Raw genomic sequence first — 24,617 nt, 5'->3', positions numbered from 1 at the left:
ATTATCACATAGACAATAACCCACTGAGTATGGAAAAAGTAATCGGAGACCTGGGGACCCAAGTCGATCGTGACCTCTCATTTGACACCCACGTTGCCAAAGTGGTTAGAAAGACTTTCTACCTTGCCCACCTTATCATGAAGGGGTTCACATCCAGATCAAAGGAGGTCATTGTACCCCTATACTCCTCCCTTATCAGGCCCATGATTGAGTACAATGCCCCATTTGGTATGTACCTCACCCGGCACTTACAACAGCTGGAGAGACCCCAGAAGTATTTCACCAAGAGGATCAAGGGTCTCCAACATATGTCATATGCTGCCAGGCTAAAGAAACTCTAGCTCTATTCAGTAGCATACCGCCTGCTCAGAGGTGATCTGCACCTGATGTACAAGGCCATGTCCAACCAGGAATTGATGGACATGCTCCACCTCAAAAAATCCAAATCCATTAGAACCACTAGAGCTAAAGATTTAAACCTCAGCACAAATATGAATAGAACATGCTGGAGGAACAGATTCATAACTCAGAGGCTTCCCACACTCTGGAACAGAATCCCAGTTCATGTTAGGCAGAGCCCCTCACTGGCTCTCTTCAAGAGAAATCTTGACGAGTGGATGGGAGATCGTATGTTTACCCCGGGGGGTCATCCCTGTGTCACTACTAGACAGAGGCACAGTAAACTAATTTTAGTAAGTAAGGGGGTCTTCAATGTGTCACTACTAGACACAGGCACAGTATTCTAAATTTATTCTGTACACTTTAGTACCACTACATGGGGTGGCCACATCACTAGGGCTAGGCTTACAAATGCCCCAGGGCAGATAGCCTAGTACTAAACTATGAAACTATGTGTCCGGATCCCATATAAATATATACATATATGCGAGTACTTGTAACTTATGCCTAATAGCGCAATGAGCCTTTGAGTACTTGAACTCCGCGAAACACTTTTGAGTAATGGAATTCTGCAAAATACTTCTGCAAAATACTTTTGCGAAATAACTTTCTCGGGCATGGTAATACTCTCGAAATTACTGCACTGTAAAGTCATTTATCATCATTTTAAGGAACATTTCAAAGTAACTGCATATAGCAAGTAAACTGGGCAGCAGAAGAAGCTCAGAGTGAGAAACACTTCATAGTAACTGCACGTTGCAAGTACACAGCACATTGAAACACTTCCAAAATGGTTGTAATTTAAGTAATTATTTACAGTGCAAGAAACGCTCTGTAATGGCAGGCCTTTTGCGAGCAGACACACCCAGCAGAAGAAACTGTTTTGAAATGGCTGTATATTGAATGCACCTCATGAAATAGTTGCACTTTGCACACAATAAACTCTTCGGAATAAATGCAGAGTAATAAACACACACTGTATGCACTTTTACACACTTTGCGATGCTTTGAATAACTCTAGTTATGACATGCAGAGCTTTAGTTAATGCGAAATAACTATTTATGCCAAAACAGTCATTTGCCAAAAAACATGCAGTCACCTTGCTTTATGCTTAATATGTCCTTTTTCCCTTTATGTTAATTTTGCCCATGTAATATCTTTTCTTGCGCTCGTTTTGCTCTAAACATACTCATGTAGCAATTCTGAGGTTACTCTGATCTTCTTGTGTACTTTTCTGGCAGTCGTTTTATCAAACTTCTTAACTTTGAACATTTTGGGTAGTAAAAAGTTTTTATGCCTTTTGTTTGCTTAATAAACATTTCTGTGCTATTCATTTGCTTAGCAATGCATTTTGTGCCCTTGTAATGTTCCGTTTTACCTCTTTTAACAAAATAAGTGTTTGTGCAAGTTTTCATCACTTTTAACTTTTAACTTATTTCTGGCCGTTTTTTGCTCTCATTTCTCTTACTCTGCCTTTATAGTTGCTTGTGCAGCTTGTATCTCTGAAAAGCAGTCTCTGGTATCCCGGTTCTGGCACCATGTTGTTCATCTCACTTATCTTGTCAGGATGGAGTAGACGAACCAGCATGGGTTATGTTCAAGCAGCTTTATTCTGTACAAACACTTCAGGAAATGAGGTAAATAACACTAACTAAAATAGACTTACAAACAGACTATTTCTCATTCATGTTCACTCTCTGGCTGCACTCTCAAAATGGCACTGAAGTTAGCATATGCCTGGTATTTATATGCGTGTTCATCCTTTAGAAATACTTCTTAAAGGTACCACAAACACACACACAGACACATATTCTACAAATTCTAAGCTCCCTCTTTTCTATAAGACAATGTTTCTGATCTTAGAGACAATAATGATGGTATGGGTGACACAGATGCCCCTTTAGAGGAACTTCACCTAAGAAGGTCTGAGAAATTGGCGAACCAACAGAGAGAGAATTCGAAACAGTCATAGAACTTCAGTACCAAGACAGGTTCGACAAGACGTAAATTCTACAACAGAAACAACATCAAATGCAAACAGAGATATTAGAAATGGTACCCCCAGATTATGACATTTACACCGATGGCATTTACGCTGACACTAAAGTAGTGAATATTACATCATTTTATGATTTTAAAATTTACAACTTTACGGATAGCAATATTGAACAAGCACACCACCTTTTATTCCTTAAAGGCTTCAACTTTTTCGAGTAGGGCCTAAATTGAGGAAATACTTGTTGATCTTAAATTATTTTCAAGGAAATTGAATTTAAAGTTGTTGTATGCAGACAACAATGGAGTTGACATTAACACCTATGGTCTCAGGAGGAAAAGCACTGCTAACCCCTCTTTACACCTTGCTGTGAAAATATTTGAGAAAATGTGTGAAAGGGAGATCAGGAAATTACTCTCTCAGAAATGTCAACATACCTTTCACAATCTCTCTATTCAAGGCATGGAGCCAACTCAGATGTCAGCTGTATGAAACCTGACAAAGGGGGAGGGTTGGTGATTATGAACATACATGATTACTCACGATGAATGTGCAATCTCCTTGGTGACAATGATACATATACCACCATATCTGTCAATGAGATTAATATTGCCTATCGGGGTATCAAAGTTGTGCTGGATGAGCTATTCCTGTTTGACAACATCTCATAGGTTCATAGGTAGGTACTAGGCTATTAGCTCTAGGGCCTATACAAGTCTATCCAAAAAGGTACCCTGACTTTCGCCACCCAAGAAAATTATTTTCCTGTGCCCCTGTCAAGCAGAACCACAGAAGTGATGCCTGGGGTGAATTTCCTATTACCCCATCCAATCATCAAGATTTTTCTTGAGTAGTGTTAATGAGGAGCTCTGTTTGACAAAGATAGGTAGTCTGTTCCAGAGTATGGGAAGTGTCTGGGACAGGAATCTATCACTCCAACATGTTCTGTTTATTATGGTGACAAGGTTTAGGTCCCTAGAGAGTGTAGCTCGGAGGGATTGGGATTTCTTTAAGTGGAGCATGTCCAACAGCTCTGGGTTTGACATAGCTTTGTATGTTAGGCAGAGATCGCCTCTGAGTAGGCGATATGCGATGAAGTAAAGCTGGAGTTTTTTTGAGACAGTCTGCATAAGTCATCTGTTTGAGGCCAGTAATCCTCTTTGTGAGGTATTTTTGCGGCCTTTCCAGTTGTTGTAGATGTCTTGTGAGGTACATACCAAATACTCTATAATGGTTCTAATGAGTGAGAGGGGAACAATGACCTCTTTTTTTCTGGATGAGAAACCTTTTATGATGAGGTGTGCAACATAGAAGGATTTCCTGACCACTGTGGCGATGTGATTATCAAAGGAGAGACTACTGTCCACCTGTGTCCCAAGGTCTCTTATCACACTTTCGGTGTTCAGGAGACTACCGCCTATGTGGTAGTTCATGAGTTTTTACCAAAGGGGATGACAGTGCACTTTTTGGCATTGAGCTTGAGACCATGTCTTTGACACCAGGCATCTGTCTCAGTGAGGCCCTTTTGTAGGATGTCCACATTGTTAGAAGTTTGAATTATGGCTCCTAGTTTGCAGTCATCTGTGAATTTAGTTAGCCAAAGACCTTCTGTGTTAGCCTGTACTTCAGAGAAGTAGATACCAAACAGGAGAGGACCCAGGACTGAACCATGTGGTACTCCACTTGTCACTGATTTGGAGTCTGCTACTTTCACGGTGTGGGTTCTGTCAGTAAGCCATTTGGCAACCCATCTTGTGACATAGGGATTTATACCTAGTTTAGTGAGTTTATCTATAATTCCAGAGTGGGGGATGGTGTTGAATGCCTTGGCGAGATCTAGATTGGCTGTGTGAACCACCTTACCCTCATCTATGGCTTTGGTGACTACTTCAAAGAAGTCTATCAGGTTTAGGAGACATGATCTGCCTTTTACAAACCCAAACTGTGTGGGGTCCAGAGTTTGGAGATCTCCAATGTCTTTGTTTGAGTTCCATGATGATACGTTCCATGGCCTTGCAGACCAGGCTTGTCAGGCTAATGGGGCGGTAGTTCCTGTGGTCTTTTGTGGCCCCCCCTTTGTGGAGTGAGATGACTGTCATGGTGCGCCATTCAATGGGCACAAAGCCTGAGGTGAGGCTATGATTGAACATGGTACTTAGGTGGGGTGCCAGTTCATTCTGTAGTTCATGTAGAAGGCAGCCTGGGAGGTTGTCGGGTCCCATGGATGCTGTGTTCTTGGCTTTGGAGAGTAAAGTTTTTACCTGTGCAGCCTTGATTACAGGAACTTTGCATTCTTCCGGTATAAAGATAGGTTCAGTGCTAACTTTACCCCCCTCTCACCCCTTATAGGGCCCATCTGCCAGGATGTTGGCAATATCAGTTGGTTCTGTATATTTAGTGTCATTGTGCTGCAACTCACAGCAGATCTGAGTGTTGCCATTGAGATTTTTGACATAGCTATAGAATGCTTTGTGGTTGTCTTTAGAGTCGGTGGCAATTTTGTTTTCATAAGTAGCTTTGGAGGATTTTATGAGGGATCTCAGCTTCTTACTGAGGCTGACCAGGTTGTTCCTCCAATCATGGGATTTTACTCTTTTTTGCAACAGTTTCTTTCTTCTGTTGTAGAGTTTGTTTATGGCAGAAGACCACCATATTGGCTTCCTTTTTTTGGAGGATAGCATCTTGGTTCTGTTAGGGATAGCACAAACCATGCACTCGTGTAAGTGTTTATAAAGTGCATTTGTGTAGGATTCAGCAGTCGTACCTCTATTGTCCATCTGCATGGGTGTCGTGAAGTTTGCCACTTCGGTCTTAAGAAGTGTGAAGTTGGCTTTGGAGAAATTTTTTGCAGTTGTTTTCCTAATTGGGGGGGGGGGGTGGGGGTGGGAGCGGGATGTGGATGTCTAGGGTGATAAGCTTGTGGTAGGATCTGACCAACAAGGAGCTGACCTCTGATGTGGAACACCAGTCACCCATGTTGGTCATGACCAGGTCTAGGATATTGCTGCCCCTGGTGGGGGTGTGGATAAGTTGAGCCAAAGCGTTGGAATTGATGATTTCCAGAAAGAGTTGAGCAAAAGAGTTGGTACATGAGTAGTTTTCCCAGTTAATGGTAGGGTAGTTAAAATCACCCATTAGTAGAGTGTTGGGTTGTACATTAATATTTTCCAGTGTATCAAGAAAAGAGGAGTGGGAATCCTGGGGCATGGTGGGGGGTCTGTAGCAAGCTACAATCTGGATTGCGGTTTTGCCCAGAGTTAGTTGAACTTGGATAATCTCGGATGCATTCTGATGAGCAACTAGCTTGGAGGTGTGAATATCTTTAATGAATATGGACATGCCTCCACCTTTAGTGTTTCGGTCCAGGTTTGGTGGCCGAAAGGTGTGGTATGAATTATAGCCTGGTAATGCAGGGGTGCTCTCTGGAGCTTTGAACCAGGTCTCTGTCACTGCATAGATGTCAATGTTCTCCATTTTAAGAAGTGCCTCGAGTGAGTGCATTTTGAGGTTTAGACTTCTAGCATTGAGTAGCATTACCCTCAGATTTTGCTTGCTTGTACCTGTTATGGTGGTGAATTTGTCATTTGAACCTTCCCTAAAAAAGGCACTATAGGGGTGGCAAGAGCCTTTGCCAGTATCCGGAATCCCAAGGGTGACAGGTGCAGGCCATCTCTGGCAAAGCAGCATGGTCTGTCGATCAAGTCATCCCAGGCAGACAGATACTGGATTCCCTTAGAATGACACCAGAAGCTTAGCCAATTGTTAGTCAATCATTTTGTCCTTGTACTGTGGTGTCATTGTGGGTGATGGCAGGATGCTACTCAGGGCTAGGGTCATACCGGCCTGGGCTACAAGATCGGAGAGCTCCTCCAGGTCTCTTTTCATGTAGTCCAGGGAGGTACGTCTCAGGTCATTCACACCAACATGAACAATGACAGAGTCATATTTATACTTGTTGTGGAGTGACCTGAGTGCGTGCGTTATGTGGCGGATCCTGGCACCTGACAGGCAGCTGACAGTAACTTTTCCTTGTTTAGCCTGGTGAATGGAACATCAGTGTGCCTGACTATAGAGTCACCTATGACTAGAGTGTTGGGTACGTTATGCCTTATGAGCTGTAGTTGAGTGGCACACTTGAGTATGTGGGCTATGTGTCTTTTGGGTTGTGTTGGGGTGTGGAGATTGCTTGTATTTCTGCTTTGGAGGTCTCTGTTGTTTGGGCAGATTTGTACTGAGAGCCTCCGTGAATGTAGGTGTGTGTTTTGTGGTTCTGTGTGTGTGTTTCGGTGGTGCAGGTTTTGAGGGACTATGTGATGAGTGTGGTGCGGTGCAAGTGTTTACCTTCTCGTCTTGACTGTCTAGGCTAGTCTTTGATGAAGAGAGCTTTGCTTCCAGTTTGGCTGTATAAGTGCATCTCTCACAGGTCGTAGTGTTGGGTGGTAGGAGGAGAGGGTTGTTTGTGTACATGAGGCAATTGCTGCATTGTCCCAAGATGCCCAGATTCATCAGGTAGACAGGAGAAAACACCGGGAGCTGACCTTTAGACATGCCTGAATAGGTGCTTATTTATTAAATACTAAAAACTGTTTTCCTCGAGACAAGTGAGGAAAGTTGAGTGCTGTAGTAATTTGTAGCTTATTTAGTGCTTACAATGAGTTTTGAACAAGTGCTGAGATCAAAGAAACCGATGAGTGCTAAAACTAAATAGCTGGCTAGTTGCAAGGGAAATTTTGAAGAACAGACTTTATGGCGTCAGGAATAGTTTAACTCCAATTAAGTGTGGGGGGGGGGGGCTTAGGAGCTCACAAACAGTCCTGGACACAGCAAATCCGTATCTGACCTGCCACAGGAAAGGGGGGAAGCAAGCTTAGAATTTTTTTTTCCAGTAAAGTGGAAATGGAGAAAGTTGGAACAGAAGTTAATTCAACGTTAAGAATCTGAGTGGGTTGGCCTTCACAAATGTTCTCTATTAGATTGAGTGAACTAATGACACTAGACAGGGAGGAGTGTCACAGATCAAATATACACTATGGGCGGGCAACTACAAAGCCACCAAGTATAAGAACACACAACACTAGGGAGGGTGGGTAAGAAAAAAAATTACAGTTCCTAGCTGTAGCCACTAAATGAAAGTTTTAAACAGATCAAGGAGCAGACTCGAGAATGCTTTTAACTGTAACAGACAAAAATGCACAGAAAAGCTCGGACAGGGCACTCACAAACAGAAAATACAACTCTCAGTATGAAAAGGCAGTTTACAGTTAAGTAATGTTAAAATAGTATAAAACAGTACATAAATGCAGTGAAACAATAAAAAAAGCTTTATAACAGTGCAAAAATATAGTAGATCAACTGTATAGCACAATTATAAGTGTTTCAGAAGTGCAGTTCAGTGAAATAAGTGTAAGAAATAACTTAGCCTGCTCTTGGAATCTTAAGGAATTTCCACTTATGCAATGCAATCCAGAGCCTGACAATACAAGCCACAGGACTTGTATGATTTTTTTAAGGGTCCTGAACCCCATTATTCCAAAATGTTTTGGAATTCCTAAGATCCACTCCAATATAGATGATCCACCGATGAGATCTATTGTTGCAGATGGTGGCTCGGCTATGGAACCATTGGCAAAATACATTGATGTTAAGTTAAAACACATACTTAGCAACTTTCATCACATTGTGCGTGACTCCTGGGACCTTTTAGATAAACTCCGCAAGGTAGATGCTAACCAGGATTACATTTTTGCCATGAGTGATGTACAAAGTTGTTTTCTGTGATTCCCCATGATGAAGGGCTAAGATGGTTTGTGGAAATGGTCAGCAGATTTGGCCATATTAGTGAAATGGAAGCATCACTGATCCAGGAATTCATCGGCATTGTTCTTTGTAACAATTTTTTGTTACTTAATGATGAATACTTCAAACAACAACTTGGTGTCACTATGGGTGTGGCTTGCACCCCCACGTTTGTCAATGCTGTTCTACTTAAATGGAAACTGGACATTTTATTTAAACTACCAGCCTTTCAAAGGTGCATTGGATACGTTGGGTACCTGAATGACTTACTTTTTATTAGGCAAGGTACAGAAACAGAATTCAGTGAGTTTATGGTTCAAGTAGAACACACTAATACATTTTTGAAGTTTACTCACTGCACTAACCAGGACTGTGTTAACTACTTCAATGTTTTTATCATGCGTTCACCTGACATTGGGTTCAAAACTAATGTGTGTAGGAAGCCCACATTCTGCAACTCATTTCTCTTCTTCACTAGTTGTCACCCTTACCATCGGAAGAGGGGGGATTGTCAGAAGTTAATGATTAGAGTATCTCGACTCACATTGAACAATGATACTTGTATTAGATAGTTTGAAGTGCTGAAGCAGATTTTTAGATCTTGCTAAGTACTGTGCAAGAACTTATTTGGATAGAGAGGCATAGAAGATATGCCTCTATTGTCAGGTATGCTTTGCAAAGTGATATTCCAGTAGAAGCTGTGGTTAACTCTACTATTTCCATCAATTACACAGTTTTCCTACTGGTTCTTTTGTTTTCTCTGCTGGGATAAACTGCACTGAGCACCACTCCATTCATTACTGTGCAGCAGTTTACCAGATAAATTCAGGCAATTCCACATTGAATTCCTTTATAAACAATCCTAGCCAGACTCACATTCAGTGACGGCCCAAAGTTGTAGCTTCACGTTGTCTGTATAAGTAAGCTGGTATCAAGTACTGTCTGCTGATAATTAGGAACCATTTTGTACTTTCTTTATGTCCACACTGCAGCTATGGAATACCTATGAATAAATTCTTAATGCCACGTTATTGTATACCATTGTCATATATTTAAAATTATGTTTCATTCTACTATGAACTGCAATAATCTATTAATAATTTTTAAAACCACATTATAGTATATGTAGGAACTGCATTAAGTAAATCCTAAGGTGACATAGTTACCATAATAGTAAACGTCTTAGCCTCCCATGCAGAAGGTACAAGGTTCGATCCTGACTTCTGGCCAATTTCTGCATGGAGTTTGCATGTTCTCCCTGCATCTCTGTGGGGTTCCTCCCACCTCACAAAAACATCTGTGTGGTCTACTTCAAACTTTCCTAAGAATGTAGTTGTGGGCAGCAGCAGCACAGTCTCCCCTTTGGGCATAAATTCAGGGGTTTAATATCATCTAGACAGGAGAACATGGATCACAGACTGCATGCCATTTTAGGGCTAGTCAGTCAGTGGTGTAAAATTTGGCTCTAGGTGATTTAGTCACATTGGCTAATGTCGCCAAAAATGGGCATGGGTATTTCAAGGTCACAAGTGAGCTGAGAAATTGGCTTACTCCAACTTAAACCAGGGACCTATGCTAATGGTTAGAGGGGTTTGTGTGCCCCTTTTGGCCAGTGTGTGCCTGCCATAAAGCCCAGCAGCCCTGGGTCAATAAGGTGCTGGCTGGCCAGTGTCCAGTTGCCCAGCTTGGGTTACCTGAGATAGCTCTGATGAGCAAAAGCTTTATATAAAACTAGTCAATGTATCAAACAAGAACTAAAGATTGCTGCACTGAGTATAGGGTCATTGATAGGATGAAGTGGATAATATGATGGTAAGAAAGAGGTTGGACATCTTGTGTATTCAGGAGACAAAACAGAAGGGTAGAGCAGCAAAACCACTTTGTTTGATATCCAGAGTCTACTACACATGAGGAGGACAAACTAGAAATGGTGGAGGAATTGTGGTAAGGCAGAAGCTTCAGAATACAGTGAGGGATGTTATCAAAATTAGTGACTCCTGGCAGTTAGACTGCAGTGTAAGGATGAGGCAGTATTCATAAACTCAGTCTATGCCCTACAGCAGGATTGTGATACAGAGGAAGAGAGTGCATTCATGCAGCAGTTGTAGGAATTACTAGATAAAACAGTACAAAATTTGGTGTTGATGATGAGGGATTGGATCTGAATCCACATTTTCATAACACACATATAACTTTCTCACAGATAGGATGCATGATATCAAAATAGGGGAAGTTACCACCACAAATAGATCAGTCACCAGTGAAGTCCCCAAGGGTTCTTTGCTGGGACCTCTCCTGTTTGGCATCTACTTTTCTGAAGTAAAAGCCAATGTCAAAGGGCTCTGGATGACTAAGTTTGCAGATAACATTAAGCTGGGAGCAGTCACTGAATCCTCAAATGACTTGGCCATTTTCCAGGAAGATTTGTCCCAAATAAATAACTGGTACCAAAATCATGGACCGAAACAAAATGCCAGAAAATGCATTATTGTATCCTGTGGGAAGTCATCTAGCCCAAAATACTACCACACTGACGATACATCCTTAAGAGTTGACACATTTGTTTGGGATTTGGGAAACTTATGTGCACAGTTTCCATTATTGTACGAAAGTCCTTCTACAGCTTATAAACAAAGGAATTGTCTCTAGATCTAGGGAGGTCATTGCCCCCCCCCTTTATTCAGCCCTCATTAGGTCAGTCATTGAATATAATGCCTCCTTTGGCATGTATTTGTCCAGATCCATGCAACAACTGGAATGCCAACAGAGGTACCTTACTAAAAGGACACAAGGTCTAAACAACATGTCCTACATGGATCAACTCAGAACCATGTCACTACACTTATCGTGCAGACTGCTAAGCGGTGACCTGTGTCTGGCATACAAGGCATCCTCTGACCCAATATTAACGGATTTACTGCACATCAAGTCAAATGGCATCAGAAATACTTGATCTAGGGATCTAAACTTTTTCTGCAACATCAACAGAACTGTTTGGAGGGACAGGTATATCTCACAGAGGAGACTGCCTATCCACATAAAACAAAGTTTACCCCTGTCCATATTCAAGTACATCTTGGATCTATGGATGGGAAACAACATTTACCCTAAGTCTACCCCCTGTACTACTAATAGAGAGGGGTAGCTCCTAAATGCTTTATCCCATGCCTGTGTCTCCTCAAATTACCTGTGGTGTGATCCCAGTTATTCTCATTGGGTGTAACACATAATTATTGACCATGGGATGGTTAAATAAAATCTCTAACCAAATGGAATAGGTTAGTTTGAGCACAAAAAAAAGGAAATTGACTAGGCTTAAAATGGCCCACAAAAACAGTTAGCCTGGTACTTACCTATGAACCTATATCAGGCAGATAGAACTGGATACAAGGACTGCCTGGATTCACATGGGTGGGGCAACATGAATAAAGAAGTCGAGGCTGTTCTAGACTTCTGTCTGGCAAGTGGTTTGACGATGGTCAACACATGGTTCAACAAGAGAGACAGTGACAGGATTGCATACAAGAGTGGCCAGAATGCAACTCAGAGTGTGCACTGGGGTAGAAGGCAAGATAAAATTAGGGCATCCAGTAAAGAGACTGATGGATTGTGTGAGAAAATGCCTGTGATATTCAGGCAAGACTGTTGAAGAAGGCATGAGAGTGGCACTGAATCAAGAGAGATGGTGACATTTGATGCAGCACCCCAACCCCATGTAGAAAATGGGGAAAATGAGGGTTGATGATGATGATGATAATGATGAGGATACTGATGATTATATTTAGATCCTACTATGAGCAATCTGTTAAAAATTCTTAAAGCCACAGTACCATATATGTAGGAGCTTTATTATTTTAATCAGTGAAACTACTAAATACTTAAGTATGTTTCTGAAATAAACCAAATGCCTAAATAATTCTCTTTATTCTTGTACTAAAATGGAAGATCAGCCAGCTTGTCCTCTCCAGTTGCCAGCCTTATAGCATTTGGTATACTCAGGCAGTGTAAAAATCGCCTGATGCTCACAGAGAGTGAACTATTGGTTTTCCGGTCACTGTGTATAAGTGAGAGATGCAAGTACTTAACCAAAATGGAGGCCTTGCTGTCACTAACATGCACAATCTGTGAGCAGCGTACACCACCACAGCACTCTACCCAAATACAGAGTGAGCTGTCATATGTTGATGCTGTAAAAAAAAGTCCTTGATCAAGACTCCCAAGTCCCATTAAGACTAGGACTCGAAGTCCCATTAAGACTAGGACTCGGCATAAACCCAACACTGACCTCACAACCGTAGTAAAGGGTCACCAGGTAGCAAATCACCCCAAATCTGGTGTACCAAAACACCCTTCTAACAAAAGTGTACTAGTGACTGGCAGCTCCAAAGTCAGACATACCAGTTCACCATTTATGAGGAGTGACAAAATACAGAGATATAGTGAGTTGTCTTTCAGCAGCTGAGCTCTCTGATATCTCAATGGACCTAAAGACCCTTAAGATAAGCCAATATGATTATTGTATGGTAATGGTCTATGTGGTGGGTAAGTAACCTGGTGCACAAGACCCCGCTGGATATGCTGAAAGACATGACACATCTCACCATGCGTGTCACAAATGCAGGGACTCTAGTATTCAGTGGAATATTTCCTTCTCCACAAATGATATCAAAGTAAAAGGAAAATATGATTGGTTTCAAAAACTGGTTTTAGAGTTAGTGTTGTTCTTAGTGGATTTAGTATGTGTCAGCATAGGAGGAAATGCTAGACAGTCATACTTGCTTTGCCAAGCATGACCTGTATGTGCCATTCCAAGGCTTCTGCATACTGCCTAAAGCCCTTGCTGTCCCCGTATTGCCTTTTTAGGAAGAGTTCAGCTAATGGATTTCCCAACTTAAACAAAAATCAAGCAACAGACCACATCAAGGTGACTCTGCACAGTGCCAGGAGTACAAAAGAAAAAATGCTTGCAGTAGAGGCTATCCTGTATTTGGAGCACATTGTGTGTGTGTTGTTATGATGGTTCCTCAATCCTCACCAATGGCACTGGTGAGGGACAGCTCCTAGGAACAAAAATGGATACACACAGTATGGATACACACAGTATTTTCAGATGCAGCTCTCTGCATCAAGCACAGTTTCCCTTAAGAGCACACAGAGGAGCACACTCCAGACCTGGGGTCGGACTCTGTCTCTCCAGGCCCCAAGCAGGACTTGACACTGACCACTTTGGAGCTCTCTGTTCCTGTTCCAAGTATCTGACACACACACTTGGATATCTGGTTTTTACACACACACACACACACACACACACCTGGGAAAGGCTGGCATAGATTTACTAGCTGCGCCACCTCTGCCTAGACTGTAAGATAATTACGCTGCCACCAGTCAGCTACTCCAAGGCTCTTACAAGGGTACCCAATTATATTGAGTAAAATTAATACTAATACAAATGGTAGAGTTTGACCAATGCAGCATGGTTTTCAGGAGCGGCCACAGTGTCACTAAAATAAGCCTAAGTACTCTTAAGATGTTAAAAGTATTCTCTAAAAGACCAGCCACAATGAAAAGTATAGAAATATTTAATAGTAAGTAATAAAATAGAAAACATTAGAATACTGAATATCTAGGTACAATAAACACTAGAGTTTCAGTCACGGATATAAAAAATAACATAGTTGGCTAGATTCACACAGAAGCAGAAAAACAATACTTAACTAATCTCACTATACGTTTCCTGACTGACTAAAGAATTACTGTTCTGTGGTTACTTACTAAAGCAAGGCAAGATGAAGTGTGTTGAGTTGCTTACTACAGCAAGGCAAGAAGAGGTTTGAGGTTGTGTGAGATATCTGTGAGAGATGTTTCCTGTCAAGTTTCAGAAGACAAAGTGCTGCTGTGAGATTTCTGTCATATCTCTCACTTATATCTAAAGAATCATTTCAGTGCTGGTTATAGAATGACATTACATTTGGTCACCTGACTCTGGTAAAATACACACCCAGCGCTTTGATAAGATCTCTTGCAACATCTGAAACATCTAAAACAATTTCAAAAACTTGCACCCTTCCAGGGTAGCAATTAGTTCACCCCTAAGGATAATACAGTAAGATTCTTAGTCCTGATTTTCCCAGACATTTTTGTCTGTGGCTGCAATCAGACCTGTAAGATAAAACCTTTACAGTGTAAACCAACACATTTAATTTTCAACCTATTTTTCAGAATTAGCTGAACTGAGAATAACCTCTTTCTTTCCAGAATTCTCTGTTAAAACATATACATGTAATCAGTTGTAATAATACTGTCTAACACACAGCTCTCAACCAATCGGGGACAATCAGGGACACTTTTCATATATTAGTATTATTATCTTCAGGCATTGGCAAAATAACAGAAATTTAAGTGAGCATACATTTTCTAAAGTTACAGAAATCTGTAACTGTAATTATTGTCATTATTTATTTATTAAGTGTAATTCATCACCTTTTCTCCAAAAGTCACCACTTTTAGGTGGAGGGACAGAGCTAAAGTTTCAGTCAAAATCAGGGATGTCCCTGAAAATCGGGGGCAGTTGAGAGGTATGGACTCTGACATACATGTATGTCTTTTCTGTACAGCAGCACCCACTGTTGATGCATTTTTAACACAAGCATCTTTACAAATACATTTTTAACACAAGCACCTGTACAAATCAGTGTGATAGTCAAGTGACATAAAATTCTTTACAAAACTCCAGCTAGCTATGCTAGCATATGTTACATATGCACTACCCTGCTTTCTCTGGCAAATATGGCACTACCTCATATCATTACAGTTATTAGAAATGTGGTTTAAAAGTGCAGAAAGCACTCTTATCTATATCAGAATATGTTGCTTTCCACACCTGTACACTCAATGGAAAGTGCAGTGGAGTGTTAAAACCACATTACCATGATGCAGATTCCTAGAGACCCACAAACAGAATTGATTGAGATCCAACTCGCACTAAATAGGACCAACTATCATATCTTATCATGATACAGGAACCATTTTGTGCCCTAAGAAAAACACATTAGATTTCTAAATATACTGGATGAACATATAGTTAACAGGAATGCCATCATCCTGGGAGACTTTTAACTACCCGATGATAAGCTAGGTTACCTGTACCAGAAAAGTAGGATTTGCCCAAAATTAATTTCACGAGCAAGATTTCCTTGAACCATTTCATCAAAAAAAAAAAAAAAAAAAACAAGCCACTAGAAGATTAAATATTTTTTTTATTTTTCCTTGCATATATGACATCTACATGTACTATCCCCCTGATATTCACTTCAAAGTTAAATCCATTCACAGACTAGTAACCTTTTCCATCAAAATTCCAAAAGTGCCAGGTGCAAATATCACGATATTCAAGGACTTCAGATTCTATGATGTAGTCTCAAAATTCAAGTATAACTAGTTTACCCCAGGATGCTTTTACAGCAAGAAGCTATGCACACAAATTGTATACTCACTTGGACAAATGCATTAGCCTGGGAGTTCTTGCCAGTTCCATACCAAACTGGAAATTCAAGAGGAATCCAGCCTGATGGTCCACATGTATAAAGAGAAAATACAACAAAAGAAAAAAGCTTCTTAATATGTACAGCAAGAGAAAAGACCCCCAAGTCAAGGTTAATTTTAAGAAGTTATTGAAGGAACTGTAAAACTGCATCAGGAAAATGAAGGCATCCTATGAATTCAAATTATCATCAGAAACTATAGATACAGCCTTGTTTAGTTATAGCTTTAGTTATAACAGGAAATGAAGAAGTAACACCCAGCATTACTTAGAACTTATTTAAAATGGCACTACCAACATGGATCCAGTAGATATTGCTAACATGCCAGCAAACAAGTTCAGTGCAAATTTTCAGCCTTTCGACAACTATGCCAAACCCACACATCCTAGAGGATCTCAGACTTTACCATTATAGGCAAAGAACATTTGCTAAAGGTACTTTCGAAAACTAAAAATACATCCTGTATGGGACCTAATAATATATATAGGCTGCCTAGTGAACAGCACAAAAGATGTACTAGTGGACCTACAGCTATGTAACCTGAACCTAGCCACTGGTCTTGTCCCTAAAAGTATTGCTCACAGCTGTTATGATGCTACTTCAAAATGATGGCCCTAGCACAGATCCCATAATTTACAGACCCAGTAGCCTAATAGATCTCATCTGCAAGGTCATGGAATGTATCACAACTGACCTACTCTTGTAGGATTTGACCTCCAGCATTTTGGCTTTAAGGGTAGATCTTGTCTAATGAATCTGATAAACTTTGGGAGGGTAACACAGCTGTGAATAGTAATCATGCTGTTGTCATAGCATACCTTAAACTCACTATAGCATTTGATAGCATAGCACATGCCAACATGCTTAACAAACTAAATATCTGTGTAGTTAGCGGGATAGCCAGGTGGCTGAGGAACAGAACCCACATTGGGTGGGTGGCTGGTGCATCCTCAAAGCATAAGGGTGACAAGGGGAGTTCCTCAGAAATCTTTGCTGGGACCTCTAATGTTTGGCATCTTCTTTACAGATCACCAGATTACAAATGGGAATCTATGGATTGGAAACAAGTTGGAATATATATGGATGGAAGTATACAGATGACTGTTAAATGGATGTAATCCCCAGTTCCTCCTCTGATGTGCATAGCCTTCTTCTTGAACTTATGCATGTAAATAACTAGTGCATAAAAAATGGAGTAAAACTAAATGGTAAAAATTGCAATATTGTCACATTCGGTAAGCAACCCCTCATTCCAGCATATACTATAAACAAAACCCACTTCAAAATGAAAGTGTTGTGAGAGACCTAGGAACATGGATAGATAATTTCCACTCCCTTCACCCTCATGTTACAACAGTGCTTAGGAAATCCTTCTAGCTGGTACAGCTGATTTCCAAAGGTATTTCGTTTAGATTCAAAGAAGTCACAGTCCCTGTATATTCTGCATTAATTAGACCTATCATTGAATAAAATTCCCCTTTTGAGATGCATCTTACTGGACACATCAAGCAACTGGAAAGACCGCAGAGGTGTCTGACTAAGAAGATCACAGGCTTAAATTATCTGAGTAACCTGGAGAGGCTGGAAGCCCTGTCTTAGTATTCTGTGTCATGTAGATTCCTTAGGAATGCTCTGTGCTTTGCTTTGTAGGCCAACAGAGATCCAGTAGAGCAGGACCTCTTATATCTCCACAAATCCAACAGTCCCACAAACACTAGGGCCAGAGATCTGAACCTCATTTAGCAAATAAAGAAATTACCATGGAGGTACAGATCTGTTATGCAATGCCTACCCTTCCTCTGGAACAAACTTTACCCCAAACAAGCAATGTGGCACACTTTCTTTTTTCCTTAAAAAAAGGTGTTTGATGCCCTGATTGGTATTCATAAATTCATCCCTGGCATAGCTGGTCTGTCACTTCTTGAAAATGGAGGTAGGGACCCAAAGGGTGGGTAAAGACAAGGCATAAATGACCACTGGCCAAATTGCTTTGTACCTTCTTTGATTTTATAATTGCAAAGACTATTGTTAAATAAATAAGTTGTCAGTTTTCTCTTAAATGCATCAGTTGATAATGCTTTTATCAAAAATGTATAAAACAAATTACAGATGACTAGTTTACAGACCTCTTATGCATGTTCACCTGATGATTTTTCTTTACCTTACTATGAGGATGTGGAGGGGGATAATGATTGTAAAGAGGCTGGCCATATAAATAGGAGTGCAGTTCGCAGATAACCTAGTAATGGAGTATGATGAACAACGTGAGTGTTTCATGTCTCAGGGAAATACTGTCTGTCTTTGAAGACTGAGGATGCATGACTTAATCTAATAATATTTGCCATATGTCTACATCTTTCAGCACCATTTACAATTGGCATGGCTTCACCCCTGCACCACTATAATAAATAATGTTACAGTAACCCAATCTGTTTATAACATCAGACAATTAGTGCTTGGGTGGAGTATGAGTTATAATTGGACAATGATTTTTTTTAAGATGCTATAAAAAATTCTTTGAACATTAGGAGAAATGTAGGCTCAAGTCTCTGTTAACCATAAGGGTGATGGCTAGATTACAAAGCCATTTGGTAAAATTCCTAACTACATTTCTCTCTTTATTGTCTTTGAAGTATGTCTGTTGATGCTTTAACTGTCTTGTTTCTTTTTCACTATGCTATGGTTAGAAATTGCTTTTAACTTGGAGTGCAGTTTACAGTTGCTTAAGTAGGTGTATCTCGTTTTCATTTTTTATTTTAGAAACGTATCATAATTGTTATCACCTTTGTGATTGTTTGGTTTTGCTGTTCTGTCTATGTACCTAATGTGTAACTGTGTCTTTGTAGGGTCGTATCTTCAGAGATATCACATTGCCTGAAGTTAGTGCAGCAGAACGCACTGCTTTGTATGTCGCTGCAGTAGAGACTCTGGTCAAACTTCATACGTACAACTGGAAAGCTTTGGGATTAGAAGGCTTTGGTAAAGGTGGAGGTTACTGCAAAAGACAGGTAAAAGGCTGCAGATATGCAACTTCCTCTTAATGTTTTTATGTTTAACAGTTTTTATGACAGCAGCTCTTGAGTTCACAAGAACCAGTAGTTAGCCAATGAATGTTAATGAAGTGGGAGGATGCAAAACCTTTTGGGAAATGGACTCACTGTAGTATATATGTTGGTAATAAATGCACATGCTAGGCATTCAGATTAAACTATCATAGATAAAGACCCAGTGTGTACAGTAGGGGGTCCCTTTCTGTTTATAATGTTTTAATATACAATGTGCTTACCAAATTACAAAAACTAAACTTTGGGGATAATACAATAAACTTGGTTGCAAAGCTAGCTGAAGGATAGGACTTTTAAAATTTACCACAATAGTCCATTCTCTGGCATTGCAACATATAACATTGTAACCCCCCAAGGCTTAGTATTAGGCCCCCCCATTCTTCTCTGTCTCACTTTAGTGATCTTACACTTGAACTTCCAATTTCAGTGTTGGCATATATGCCAGTGATATTCTTATTGACCAATAGGCTCAATTACAACACAGTTTTACATACCTCTGTATATGGTCTCATGATAATAAACTCTTAATTATTCCCAAGAAAAACAATGTAATTGTCATTGGAACTACTTGGAAAGTGGCTCCAACCCCTCTCTTCTGTCAAATGACAACAAAGACAACTCCATTCCCAGTATATAAGAGAAGAAATACCTTGGACCGACACTGAACCCATCACTCTCCTTTACTGCTCACACAAAGATTACACCTCATACAAAACAAAATCATAAGTTCGTTATTCTAGTACCTCCTCTTGTACATATTAATCTGCTTGTAGCTAAATCCTTATGTGTTGCTTTAAATAATAATCTAATGTGTTTCTGTATTCTGTATGTGCGTGTTTGTATATGTTAGCAATGTCAGTGGCGCATATTTGCCTTTGGTGCAGAAGGCTGTGGGCACCTATTGAAAAGAGTAGGGAAGTTTCCAGCAGCCCTGGCCAAATTTCCCCCTAGTAGTAACAGTACCACCTTAAGTCTCCCCTGAAAAGACGATATTAGCCTAGTGGGACTAATATATATATATATATATATATATATATATATATATATATATATGTGTGTGTATGTATATATACATACACATACACACACCCACACACATATATATATATATATATATATATATATATATATATATATATATGTGTGTACATAACTTTTGCATCAGATGTTGTCAATTTTCATTCATCCTCAACATATGGGAGTCAAATCCAACCTTGCATCTGACTCTGACGTTACTACAGCTCATGGAAGCCTAAAACTCTCAAGCTCTTCCCTACCTACAGTGCTCTGGTTGTTGTCTCACCGCAGATCTCATTTGCCACCACCCAGCTCACCTTGTCACATGATCCTCACCATTTTATGCCTTGGGGGACAGCTGGCCCAGAGCTTCCAGTATACCCAGTCTGGGATCCCTAGTTCTTCTGATAATTCCTCACATCGCCCCACTGAGGAAGTCCCTAGGAGGAGATGGTGGAAGAGGAAACATCTGGACTCACCTGAGGAATCCCTCACCACTAATACTGACTTTGATGAAGGGTCTCCTAAATCACCACTTGAAGACATCTCCTTTGCAGACATCCTCAAGCTCCTGAAACAGAAGGGTGGTTGGTCTGCCTACAATCCATCACCTGAGAAGTCGGTATAGCTGGAAGCTTTTAGGACTGGTCTGCCTACCTCCTGGGTGTCCCTACCTCCCGATGAATTGGTGGATTTCATTTGTTGGAAGGCATGGAAGGAACCTGATTCAACTGAACCCATCTCCAAGAGACCAGATAAATTATGGCACCTCCAGTAGAAAGGTAGTATTGGAGTAAGGATGTACTAGTTGATGCCATGGTTGTGACTGCGGCCACTAAAAACAAACTCACTGAAGAAAGTTTGTCCATTCATCCCCCCTAATATAGAGTCGTGGGTGATGGAAAGACTGGGGAAGTGGGTATATGCTTCAGTGACATTTGCCATACATTTGCTGAATTACCTAGCCCACTTCACGAGACTGCAAAAGGACTTGCTAATAGGCTGGAAAGTTCTTTAAGTAAGAGTCACTATGGAGGAGGCCCAGAGTTCTTTGGTGCCTCAGTTGACTACCTTGCAATCGGTTGCGAACTTGCCCAAGAGGCTTATTGCCAACGCAATGGAAGGCGCCTCACAGGCAGCGGGTTCATGCTTATCCATGAAGAGACAAGCCTGGATGCACTTGTATGACTTTGTGGAGCTTTGTAAGTCATCCTTTGTTAACGTTCCATTTGATGAATCTTTGCTTTTCAGTCCCACTGCAAAGGAAACCCTCTCCAGCTGTGAAAAAGATGGAAAGACCTTGTCTTCCATTGGAGTACATTTTTGACCCCCCCCCCCCCCCCCAATGAACCTTTTATAGGAATCAGTGTGGGGGCCACAAAATGTGGCTCAATAAATCCCAAGGACCTTTTCCAGACACATGTGTAACTGGTTCTCCCAGAGGCAAAGGGGGAAATGATTACAACAGAACATGCCATCGTGGCAGAGGAGGCTGCAGAATACAGGGTCCAGAGATACTTTCTTTGATGGACCCTATCAGTGCTCCTGAAAAGGAGGCCTGGTTGTCTTCCACTGGAGGCAGTCGGGGGTTTCTTTTCCCTGCATCAAACAGCCTGGCTAGGTATAACAAAAGATACTGGATTGCAGAGAATTATTATCAGTGGTTATACCATACCCTTTTTCCTTCCGCCTCTGTAAATAACAAAACTTCCTGATTTTCCACCCAATCAAAGGGAGCCAGCAACTCAGCAAGTTCAGCAGTTGCTCACAAAAAGAGTCATCCCAGAGTTCCCACCAGACCAGATAGGATCCAGAACTTGCTCAAGGTTCTTTTTGGTTCCAAAAAAGACAAGGGGACTGGAGACCAATTTTAGATTTCAGCATGTTAAACAAGTCTGGCATGCACACCAAGTTTCAGATGGTCAAAGTACAGTCCATTCTACCGTTTTTAGGGAAGGATGACCGGATGTGCTAATTAGACCTCCAGGATGCATATTATTACATAAAGATGAACAGATGGTCCAGGAGGTACTTGCGCTTCCAAGTGGGAGCCAGTCACTACCAGTTCATGGCACTGCCCTTTGACCTTGCCACAGCCCCCACAGTGTTTACCAAATGCATGCTGTGGTAGCAGCCCATCTAATGTTGCAGGGAATCTGGGTGTTCCTATATTTGGACGACTGGCTCATCACCTCCCCAGCCAGGCATCAAGTTGATACAAGCAAGAGACCAGGTACTAGAAACTTGCTTAACTCTAGGGATCACAGTGAATCTTGACAGATCACACTTGCAGCCCACCGAGAAAGTGAAATTCATAGGCGCAATCTTCAACACTCAATCCATGCTTGCATCCATCCCATTTATGTGAATACAGAACATCAGAAGCCAAGTCAGGAAAATCATTTGCAGTACGAAGATATTGGCCAAAAAAGTCCTGCAGACTCTAGGCTCGATGGCAGCAGCCATAATTTTAATACCCCTAGCGAAGTATCGCATGAGAGTTTTACAATGGATGCTACAAACCAAATGGTCCTTTTTCACTCATCCTATGTCTACAAATATGAGTGATTCATATATGCAAAAATTAGCTCTCATGGTGGACAAAGTCGTGCATGCCCCAACAAGTTCACCCATTTATACCTCCTCAGCCCAAGGCCACATTGACTATAGACACTTCTCAGATTGGATGGGGGGGGGGGGCATTATCTGGAGAAGACAGTCTAAGGCACATACTCCTCCATAGAGGCCAACCTGCATATCAATGTTCTGAAGATGAGTGGTGCTTTTGTTGTTGCAACCATTCCAAAACTCTCTGCCTCTCGGAACAATTGCAATTCAAACAGACAATACTTCTGTAATTTGGTATGTCAACAAGCAAGGAGAAACCAAACCTTATCCCCTGTGTCGAGAAGCTCTCAGAGTGTGGCAGTGTGTGATAGCCTCCAGTTGCTTTCTGGTAGCAATGCACGTTTTGGAGAAGTCCAGTCTGATAGCAGACAGGCTCAGCAGGTTCATTCTATTACTTCACGAGCAGTCCCTCAACCACAAAGTGGTGAAAATGATTTTTCGTCAGTGGGGTCAGTCTTGCTGAGATCTTTTTGCATCTCCCATAATGAACAAATGCTGCAGCTTCTTTGCCCTAATCCCTCCAGCAGTGGACTCATCGAGGGGTGCTCTTCTGCACAGTTGGCTCCTCCTGGTCTGTTATATTCCTATCCTCAACTCCCTTGATCCCCAGATTCTTACAGAAGGCAATCAGATTGAAGAGAAGAGTAATCCTCATTGCACTTTACTGGCCTTGACAAATGTGGTTCACCTTCCTATGGCCTCACCTACTAGTTCCACTTTGGATTCTGGATCCAACTCCAGACTTTTTGTCCAGTCCTACAGGATGGATTCATCCAGACCTTTCCAACCTCAGACTGACCACATGTTTTAAACGGTTCCGTTGATGGCTAGGCAGCCTATGCTCTCTTCCTCGGTCCTTTCTATTCTCTTATTGTCCCATAAACCTTCTACTAGGCAATTGTAAAAAGCAAGTGGAAAAGATTTGTTTTTTGGGTGGAGAAAAAATCACATAGAACCCTTTACAGCTCCTACATATGCAGGCCTTGAATTTCTGGCGGAATTGTTTAACAAAGGAGCAAGCACATCTACCCTTAAAGTTCAGCTTGCAGCAATTTCAAATTTCCATGTAGGATTACACAGATGTTCATCGTGTTTCACTGTTGCAGTCATTACTGTTGGGTTATCCTGCTGGCAGGCTACCCATAGTTGGCCCGATTCCAAAGTCTAGGTTCGGTGTCGGCTGCTGTCGCCTCTTCCCTGACGTCAGTGCGCCAGGGGTATAAACGAAGCAGCCGAAGCCATTTTCTTCAGTCTTTCTTGCCGTGCGGTGCCCGAAGCATAAGCAGTTCACAAGTGCCGGTCGGCCGACTCCTGAGATTTTCAAATCAGAATTTCAGATCCGAAGTCTTCATTAAAGCTAAGTACCCCGTTGGGGAAACTTTTTTTCTTACTCCAGACCAATGTCAGAAAAAGTTAACAATTGTATTTCTTGTGGAAAGCAAATACCTCATAAGGATTTTCACTCTTACTGTATTCCTTGCCTAGGCCCTGATCACAACGTTGCTAGTTGTCAGTATTGTGCTAGATTTAACCAACGCACTTTCAAGCATCGGTTTGATTTTGCTTTCCATTACTTTGGCCGAAGATTTAACTATATAATACTGTCGGATCAGCCGACGACCGCAGTTTACAAAAAACGCAAGGACAAGGAAAAGGTTAGGCATCCGAGGTCCAAAACCGGCGACAAAGACTCTTCTAGGACAGTCGCCGGTTCACCGGTTCTCAGTGAGGCACTTTCGCAGCCCCTGTCGCCCGCTACCTCAGAGCCACAGGCCGCTTCCAACTCCCACGTGGAGCTGACTGGGCCTCTGGATACTCAAGGTATTGGAACCTTGGAAATCAATCCCTCAGATGAATCCGTTGCCGCTGAGCAGGCATCGGCTTCTGAGGGTGTTTTCAGACCTACACAGCTATACATTAAGCCATCCTCAGCTTCAAAGACTAAAGCATCATTAAAGACAAAGAAACAAGTACAGCATTCTCCTTCTCAGACCACCATGCCTAAGAAACAAATGCTCAAAATGGCCGAAGCCCTAATTACTTTAATCAGGGGTACCCACCCCCCTCCTGATAAGAGGCCTAGGCAAGAGACAGAGTATGATTCTTCTGATCAGGTTTCCATTTCTTCTGATTCCTCTTCTGAACAAGATTACTCCATGCTCCCCTATGAGGAT

General features: G+C 41.3%; 1 protein-coding gene across 1 annotated transcript in view; it reads left to right on the top strand.

Annotated features, from left to right (window-relative positions):
- Nucleotides 1–24,617, top strand: part of ACAD11 (acyl-CoA dehydrogenase family member 11) — a 1,831,981-nt gene that overhangs the window by 201,169 nt on the left and 1,606,195 nt on the right. The window contains exon 4 of the mRNA XM_044061525.1: nt 18,580–18,741. Coding sequence (XP_043917460.1) covers nt 18,580–18,741 — 162 coding nt within the window. The remainder of the gene's footprint in view (nt 1–18,579; nt 18,742–24,617) is intronic.

The sequence above is a fragment of the Protopterus annectens genome, chromosome 2.part0 (assembly GCF_019279795.1).
Source record: "Protopterus annectens isolate FY-2018-M chromosome 2.part0, PAN1.0, whole genome shotgun sequence".
In the NCBI taxonomy this organism is placed as follows: Eukaryota; Metazoa; Chordata; order Ceratodontiformes; family Protopteridae; genus Protopterus; species Protopterus annectens.
Note: the sequence above shows the minus strand (reverse complement) of the source record. Positions and strands in the feature narration are given on the sequence as shown.